This window comes from Silurus meridionalis, chromosome 20 (genome assembly GCF_014805685.1).
Source record: "Silurus meridionalis isolate SWU-2019-XX chromosome 20, ASM1480568v1, whole genome shotgun sequence".
NCBI lineage: Eukaryota > Metazoa > Chordata > Actinopteri > Siluriformes > Siluridae > Silurus > Silurus meridionalis.
Window position 1 is genome coordinate 12,105,706 of NC_060903.1, and position 10,000 is coordinate 12,115,705.

Sequence of the window (10,000 nt, forward strand, 5' to 3'; positions counted from 1 at the left end):
CTATGACGGTGTTATCACTTATTATAACAGCTTTAAAGTTTATGAGACAGAGAAGTAATCTTCAAAAATTTATTCTGTACTGGCACAAAACTTCATCATATTAAAGATTTTTTTTTTTTTTTTTTTATACGACACATTTTCTTGAAATGTTTTTTTCTGCATCTTTGAGATTTTAACAGCACTGTGGTGTGATGCATGTGCACGTGTTGTTTTGCTCAAAATTATGGTCGAAATTACTTAACATTCTGATACAGTTTACAATTAGTTATAAAAATTATTGCCATTAAAATTGATTGCAGGTACTTGTTCTTTCTATTCTGACTTTTTTTGAATTATTTTTTTGTCTTAGTTGTTTGTTTAAAATGCACTTTCATTTTTGCAACTTTTCGGAATTTAGCTGAACAGTGGAACTGCTGCCAGGCCTTGTGTTAGGGAATTAAATAGTGTTATGTCTCTATGTATTTCAGTCAGAAGTTGACTCTGCTGGATCGGGTACGGTTGCCCACACCACGGTCATCTGCAGTAAGAGGCTGGCTCATGATGCCTGCTGGGAATCCTGGAAGTGGAGCAGGGAATGGTGGACCAGCCGAGGCAGCTGAAGAGAGTCCATCTAAAGAGGCAAAACCTGCTGGCTTTAGCAACAGAGAGAGATTCAGGACTGCATTCAGAATGAAAGCTTACTCACTGAGACAGAGTTCAGAGGGTATACACACACACACACACACACACACACACACACACACACACACACACACACACGCACACACACACACACACACACACACACACACACACACACACACACACACACACACACAAAACAACAACTCATAAAATTTCTGGAGCGTGCACACAGCCCTGTGGCTCAATTTGTATGTCTTTTAAGTGAAAATGAGATTTTATACTGAAAAGCTATTTTTAAAACATGATGGTTAAAAAGCCTTACATATATTTTAATTGAGCCATGTGTTTACTAGTCACAATTCAATTCAAGTCTGTATTTCCTGTATGGATTATATTATTCCACAATTCCGGAGTTCTGAAATATTAATAATTGACTTCTTTACATATTTTATGTATTGGCTTCGGCAGTTGCATCTGCACTGAATCAGGCTTCATCTTGCAACCAAAAGCATTCTTATTTTCTTTCAAACATAAAGCTATTGATTATATAATATAAAATGCAATATATTACATACAAATATATATTATGAAACATTTTAAAGATCCAAATATATTTTTTTGTAGATACAGCTGGGCTGCAAGACCCCACCCCTGAGGAGAAGGGCTTCCCTCCTGACATCCTGATGGATGAGATGATTCCTACTCTTAAATTAGTCATCAGAGCAGTCCGGTAAGCAAATAGCCTTACTCAAGTTGACACAGAAACCATAACAAGCAAACATACTGTATATGACTTTGGACCGATATAAATACAAAGCACGTAATGAAGACACAAAGACACATGGACATGCCTTATAGGTATAGGTGATAAAGTGTGTGCCTTCGGCTGTAAAAAAACTGCTCCATTGCTATCTCATGCCCACACCTTGACCATTACAAATCACACCACTGACATGCCACTTCAATCTGCACTAACAGCTCCATGATCATGCACTCACATGTGAATGCATGCAAGTGCACATTCACCGAACTTCTTGTACAATCCCAGTGACTGATGTGGTCACCCTAAAATATCCTCTCATGAAGCTTATCATCTCTTGTAGCAAATGGGCTTCTATTAAAAGCCCAGTGTCATTAACAGTTAAATAGCAGTCAAGAGATGAGAATAAATAGTATATTCTTGTCAAAATTTTTCAAATAAAAGCTCTAGTTTTTATGCAAAGGGCAAACGTGTATCAGCCAACTGACCCAGGGGGCTTGTTACAGAATTCCTAATTTTTTAACTTCCAGGTAAAACTGAACAAGCTCTCAGGTCCACTTCAGTTTATGCATCCATTTTAAATGTTGAGTCACCACAGTTTTTTAAAGCATGTTATATATGTAACTATTACACAGTACATGGGCTAATAAGATCTCTGAATCCCTGGTTTGTGTGTATTAGGATCCTGATATTCCTGTTGAATAAAAAGCATTTCAAGGAGACCCTTAGGCCATATGATGTAAAGGATGTGATAGAGCAGTACTCTGCAGGACACTTGGACATGCTTTGCAGGATCAAATACCTCCAGTCACGGTATAAAACACACACACACACACACACACACACACACACACACACACACACACACACACACACAAACAAACAACCTTGAACTACATTTGTGCTTTGTATCTCTCTCTCTCTCTCTACAGAATAGATCTGATTTTTTCACCTGGTCCACCTCTCACTCCAAAACATAAAAAGACCCCCAAAACACCTTTCCCCTATCAATCTCAACAGTCTCCAAGGTAAGAAGTACATTACAAAATTACTGAAAGTTAATTGTTATTAGCTTGTACTGTAAAAGGGAATGTTTCAAATGCATGTGTATGTGTAAACACATTTACATTTGAGCAACTTTTCTCTCATTTATTCGTTGCTCAAATGTAAATGTGTAACAAACAAGAACAGTTTTAAATATTTTAATATTGACTGAATGAACCTCAGACCTCCTCACCCTACATCAGTACCTGACTTGACTAACACCCTTGTGGACACAAATGTTTCCAGAAGAGTCAAGTGAATTATAAAAGCAAATTGGGACTGAATGAGGACTGGAATGCTCAAAAAACACATATTATACTTCTGACCAGGTGTTGGCAAACTTTTACCAATATAGAGTATATATGATAGCTTGATCAAATAATTTAAAAATACCTCACAAGTTTTAATATTTTAGCACTTTCAAACTAGTGTGAGTTCTATGTATAAAAGCATCGCACAGCAACTACAGACCATGCATTTTTCTTATATTTAAAACTAAATAATCTAACATCTATCGCAATTGCAAAATTTGACTTGTTGTCAAGATCTTCTCAAATACTTATGCTTGCCAATTTTCCCTGCACAATCCTGCTTCTAACAGATCAACTTTAAGGACAAAATGTTGACTTGCTGCCTAATATGTCCAACTCACTAACACGTGCCATGATGGAGAGATAATCAGTGTTATTCACTCAGCAGTCACAATGGTATAATGTCATAATGTTATTATTACATTATGACTTTTGAAGCCTGGTGATTCACCAGTCATATATATATATATATATATATATATATATATATATATATATATATATATATATATATATATATATATATATATATATACACAAAACAATCAGGACACCAGACATTTCCTGCCATATGTGGGTCCGAACTGTTTGTAACTGCTACTGTTACAAAGCTTAAGTTCACTTGCATGGCAGTGCCACTGTGCACAAAGTGAGCTCCATGAGGATTTGCTTTACATGGTCTGGGGAGGAATTTTTAAATAGCCTACTATAGAGCTCTGATTTAAACCCTACTGTACCCCTTTGGGATGATTTGGAACACTGAATGAACCCCAGACCTCTTTACCCTACATCAGTACCTGACTTGACTAACACCCTTGTGGCTGATGAACACAAATATCCACAAGCACACTCCAAAATCAAGTAGAATATCAAATTATAGCAAATAGCTATTGGGATTAAATGTGGAATGCAATGCTTAAAAAACGCATACCATAATTATGACCATCTACATGATACACTAATCAAATTATTAAAAATTAACTGACAAGTTTTAGGTATTCTTGTGAGTCCCATTAAAGCATGCAATTGCTGATTAAATATTTTGGTAAAATATGGTCTTACTTTAAATTAGCTTAAAAGCTTTAATTCGAATTAAAAAAAAGAATTTGGGTAACCAAAGATAATGTTTAGCATAAATTTGAGAAAACAACTGGCAGATTTTGCAATGTGGCATCTCCCTAATCACCCTGTTGTTTCGCTCCACCCATGCCAGAGCAGCCTTCTTCACTCCTGACATAAAATAACCCAGTGTCAACATTACAGTTGTGCCTGCAGGAAAATAGATCTAGTAAAGAATAGTTCACCCTTAAAAACCTGCAATATGTTTATATTGAATTATTTGTGATCTGTTTAGTGGTTATGATGCTAATTTCCTAGTTGATATTCTATGCATGGTATTCAAGGTGAAGTTAATTGTATTGTACCACACTGTTGTCACAGACAGCTATTGCAAAAGCTGTTGCAACAAATTGCATTCAGTATGAGAAAACTTTGATCTCAGACAACAGATGGTCAGGTTTTGCTACTAGTTCTAAAATTTAAAGGGATACAATTATCAACCACCATTTTTTCAGTGATGTTCAATGTCATATTAATGAGAAATCAAACAAAGAAGAAGTGTAGATAACAAAAGTTAAAGTTTCATAATTCAGTGTAGATATATAATACAATTGTTCAGATTAAAAGGGCATGACTGGCAATAAACTCAGCTTGGTTATTAAGTATCTAATACAAATAATTCAATCATAATGACTAAGAAACAGCATTTTTTATTTTTATGATTATTATTAGTATTAAATATTATTAGTAGTAGTAGTATTATCAGTTCTTTTAAAAGTTGTGTATCTCTCTCTCTTTCTCTTTTTCTACTCAGACATGAGGCTTATCTGGCTAAAACAGGCCTGCCAGATACTGAGGACCAAAGTTTGATGGGCAAATTTGTGCGGGTAGAGAGACAGGTGCCTTCTTTTTCATAACTCCTCTTTGTACTGATGACATTTTAGTGAATTTTATGGCTCTGTTTCTATAACATATTAATGGGTTTTACTTGAAATGGGTCTGGACAACTTAGACAAAATGGAAACCAAATGGAGTTCAAAAGGTCATTTGTACATTTGCCAAATTTAGTTTTGAAAGACATGAGCAACACCTTAACCACTTGAGCAGTGTCAAAGCAGGGCATTAGATATGTGTCACATTTAGACACTGCACTGACTTTTCCACATAGAACTAGACCAAACCATCTTCCTTGAAATCTAGGATGACTTCAGGGTACCAAATTGTGTAATCCATCAGGGCCAACACAAAGAGATGCTCTTGGTTTCCTCACTGCCTCACGATGGTGAATTAAGGTTTGGTTACAGCTTGGATCTAACAATGTATGGTATATCTCCCCTTGAGTATTCGCAAAGTGGGAAAATTTTAATACTTACTGGTTTGAGGAGGCAGGCTTGGGACAATATAAGAAAAGTCTTTCCTTCACTATTTTCTTTTGTTTTTAAGTGAATTTATTTCTCTTTTCATTTCTGTACACACATACTTTTCTGTCCTTCTGTTCACATTTCTTGGTGCTACCCTTAATTCACAAGCTGATACACAACCATCCACATTTTAATATATGAATTAAGATGCCTTTGTTTTTCATTATAGTACTAAGGCTGTTTTTTTAAGAAAATAATTACAGTGTGTTGCCATTGTTGCAGGTAACAGACATGGAGAAAAAACTTGACTTCCTGGTGGACATGCACATGCAGTATGACCTCTCAGCCCCTGCACCAATTACCATGAAGGGCAGTGATGTCACTGTCAGTATCAGTGGAGACCGAGTATATTGTACCTATGCCCCTCCTGTACCCTACAGCCAATATTACATACACTCTCAGACACTCTCACACACAAACTTACCCCGTCCCACTGTCCTACCCATCAGTCCCCTGCCAAGCCACTCCCCTAACTCCCACTTTGAAGTATCTGAACAACTGTACATGGACCAGAGGGCAGGCACACCACTGTCATTGCTGTCTGTCACACATGAGGAGCTCGAGCGATCACCCAGCGGCTTCAGCATCTCTGCTGAGAGAGAGGAGATCACAAATAGGTCAGGGATCATGGCAAGGTTGAGCTGGGGTGATGAATGCCAATATTTAGCAGAGGGTGAGACAGATACAGACACTGAACCTTTTACCCCAAGTGGACAGGCTCCACTGTCCTCTACTGGAGATGTGTTTTCTACAGAGGAAGCATGGATAACCCCGCCCTGATCTCTCTCTCTCTCTCTCTCTCTCTCTCTCTCTCTCTCTCACACACACACACACACACACACACACACACACACACACACACACACTCACACTCACACACACTCAATCACTTATACAAATGCAAAGGTAACAGTAAATAAACAGTTTTTTAAACCACAGACTCTGTACAGCACACAAATAAACACACATACTCACAAAAACAATATTGTTATTAATGGAATATATAAATATATCAACATGCTTTACCGCTGCAAAGCTAGGAGCACTGCATGGAATGCATGCGTTTGATCTTTTTTGTCTTTAGTGGTAGACTTTGCACAAGTGCAGACTAAGAAGGGGTTACTTTAAATGGAAAATCCTGTACAAAAGTAAATTAATGAATGAAAGAAAGAAAACTTAAATGCTATGCCATTTTTGTACACTTATTTTTATATTTACAACCATCTGGTTTTCTTCATATGCATGAACTGCATGAAACTCATCTTTCAAGCAGTTAATGGTCATTATATTTTCCTATTGCTTTGCACTTACTTTGTTTGTTTTCAAATGCTGACTATTTGTTGTAACCTAATTGGCTGTTTATGTAAATGTCTGTTTCCATGGCACATCTTGATCATTACCAAGTGCACTTCCTTGGACGTCTCAGAGTACACATATTGTGGATTGACGTGACTAGACCGAGTCACCTCAATGTTGCTTTGTCCACAGGATTTTAGTCCAGCTTTTCACTTTGGAAACTGTACCGTGGATGATTGACTTTCACAGCTTTCACAACTGCCAGCTCAAAGAATGTTAGTTCTGGGATCCACCGTTAGCTTACAACATCTGCATAAGATATTTCAGGTTGTTCACGCTATATGTGGTCACTTTTAGCCACTTCTTTATCTTTGGATTATATATTTATATGAAGGTACTCCGCCAAGTGGCACAATGCCAATCAGGGGCTAACTGACCACCTCATATGGCTCCTACCGATATTTCAGAACATAGAGAAGTCTTCCTATAAATTATTTGTAGGACTGTAGGATTTGTAAAACATTTTTATGTATATTCTCAGCTTTTCAACTAAAAAAAGATAGCACTATGTAATAGCTCAATATCAGAAACTTAGCATGTCTTAAGGACTATAATGGGATGCAAATAAGAATAAACAACTTCTTGTATCTCCATGTGATTGCTTAAAAAGTTTCCATCTGAATATTTTGGATAATCACATGGTTTACTATTATAATTGTTTTATTATTATTATTATTATTATTATTATTATTATTATTATTATTATTATATAATTATTGCAAATTACAACAAACTCCAACTAACTAAACAATTTTCTTCATCAAAAAATGGGTAACCCTTGTTGCAGATATATAATAGACATACATACTGTTTACTTATGCATTCCCTTTTTAAAACTCTATCATCATTGTGAGCTAATCATGATGATTGTGTGACCAAAATATTAATTTCAGGCATTCAGGTCCTAGGGTACACAAGCGGATATCTTTAACAGGACCAAAAGTCTGAATTCACAAAGCCAGGACCAACTTGGACATTGGCTTGCTGAATAGATAAAGCAGGGAACATGATATAATGCAGTAAAGTGGCCCAATACTCAAGATGCACTAAAAGAGAAAGAGAAAAAAAAGAGCTTCAGAACTTCTGCTCCTGCTATTAGCAGGATTACATTAAACAATAGTGTCATGTATGGAAAAATAATGCAAATTCAAAATCCGAATCAATACAGTTATTGATATTTATGATGTAAACATATGCTGATATGTTGTTGGTAAAACATTTTCAGTATATTAAAGCTTTACAGGGATGATTTCTTTGAGTTATAGCTTTATTTTTAAATACAGAAGAGAAATGATAATTTCTGAATAATTAACATAATTTCTTTCAATTTAGGCTATTTCTGTTTTTCTTTCCTTATTTATTTTATTTTTTTTCTTTAATTATTTCTTGCCTGTTTGTGTATGTGTGCTCGAATGGATTTTGATAACTCACACACTGACCACATTCATGTACTGTAAACTCACAAACAGCCTGCCATCACTGACTAATGACTGCTATTCATTATTTGTGCCTTGCCATTTTGGAGTACAGGTTCCTTATAGCCACATATTTTGTTTGTGAATAAGCCAGCCAGTTATCTAATTGTTCTACAAATATACATATATCACTTTTTTATTTTCTTTACTTTAATTTGCAGATTAGATGAGTTCACACTAGTGGCCTTCTGACCTATTCATTCTAGGGTTTTTACTTAATAAACTTTATTTATATCAGTTTAATAGTTTGACTTAGAGAAACAATGTGCAGATGTCTTGATTTTTTATGTTACATTGCACCAGTTATTAATAAAAATATATCCAATTAATACTTTTGTTAGTATTTTTCTTTCCATAATAATGCAGTTATATTTTAATATGCAGTTATAGTGCAGTTATTGTCAAAAAATCCTGGGAATAAGGGAATAAAAAGGAATTGTGAGATGTATACTGATAGGATACAGATATACATCCATGTGAAAGTAAAGTATATCCTTTTTCAATTCAATGGCTTTCCATTCTGTTTTTATTTTTGTAAAATAAATAATGACAACATAATTCTCTATGTGATGTAATTCATCTGAGGTGGTATTTATTTAATTCTAAGACATGATAAGGACCAAATAATTTTTATTATATCTTGAACTGTAACACCATAGAATTCAAAGAGTGTGTAGTTTCTTTTTCAGATGACTCTATACTATATACCCCGATTAATGTCCCTTGAAGGTTTATATTGTATATATACAATTGCATTTAAAATGATAAAAATGTATATATAAAAGTAATAAAAACACTCTGATTTGTTTGTCCACCTTTAATTTGAATATTAACCAGGAAAATGTAAGCAATTACAGAGGACCTAATTATTAGGACACATAGCATTATTGACTACCAAATATTAACGGATAATAAATGAACAACTGACTGCGTCTGCAAGAAAGCTTAAAATAGGCCATGGTTGACTGTACCAGCAGACATTGATCCAAAACCTTCATCAGAATCAAAACAAAAATGGTTTACCGTGTTGTGTTTGTAGTTGTTTGGTATACATAATATCAGAACATTTTTGCAAATATAATTGATAATATAATATAATATAATATAATATAATATAATATAATTAATATAATAGGCTTGCTGAATAGATAAAGCAGGGAGCATGATATAACGCCGTAAAGTGGCCCAGTACTCAAGATGCACTAAAATCCACAGAAACAGAGGAAAAAAATCCACAAAATGAGCCAGCGCGTTTGTCGACCCCATGGGTTTATTGTGTGAATCATGGCGGATTTTGGTCATGATTTGAGAATTGGCACATCAGTAAAAAAATAAATAAATAAAACGGTGGAGTTTAAAAAAAAAATCTATATCTATCTATGTGTCGCATTGCAGACTTTGATTTCGCCTCTTTTATATGTATTTATTTATATTTTTATTAAAAATCCTCAAACAGAAATGCACGCATTAATAAAATTAATGTAACTAAAATGAGATGAGAGTTATTTTGACAGCCCTAATTAATATATTAATACAAAACGAATTTTTAATTGTCTTACCTAATGAATGTATCTAGGCAGAACATCCACCATATAGAACACAAGCAGAGAAAAGATGATGATGATGATGATGATCAGGTGATCAGGTGATCAGGAATGTCTCTGTTCTCATGTTTACATCACTGACTCTCTCTGTCTCATCCACATTAATGCCAGACTTCTTGTTGCCTTCTGCCTGCTCATTGTTTGCTTCATAAACTGTGGTGTGTGATAGCCAGGAAATGATACACCAGTGGCAGGTTTGAAAAGCCACGCAATGACAAGAAATAAGTTGATGGGCTGAAAACAGCGCACAGTGAGAAGAAACAATATTGACATTTTATCAAATAGATCAAAACTAAAGAAACTAGCCTGTTTTGAAAATTTAAGACGTAGAAAGTACAGATATTTG

The 10,000-nt window shown here is 35.0% G+C and overlaps 1 protein-coding gene across 4 annotated transcripts in view; it reads left to right on the top strand.

Moving 5' to 3' along the window:
* Positions 1–6,074, top strand: part of kcnq3 (potassium voltage-gated channel, KQT-like subfamily, member 3) — a 38,227-nt gene extending 32,153 nt beyond the window's left edge. For all 4 annotated transcript variants that reach the window (XM_046877188.1, XM_046877187.1, XM_046877191.1 and 1 more), the window contains 6 exons: positions 468–703; positions 1,249–1,354; positions 2,066–2,197; positions 2,317–2,412; positions 4,613–4,697; positions 5,442–6,074. In XM_046877188.1, the coding sequence (XP_046733144.1) occupies positions 468–703; positions 1,249–1,354; positions 2,066–2,197; positions 2,317–2,412; positions 4,613–4,697; positions 5,442–5,999 (1,213 nt within the window). In that variant the 3' untranslated portion in view covers positions 6,000–6,074. The remainder of the gene's footprint in view (positions 1–467; positions 704–1,248; positions 1,355–2,065; positions 2,198–2,316; positions 2,413–4,612; positions 4,698–5,441) is intronic.
* The last annotated feature ends 3,926 nt before the right edge of the window (positions 6,075–10,000 follow it).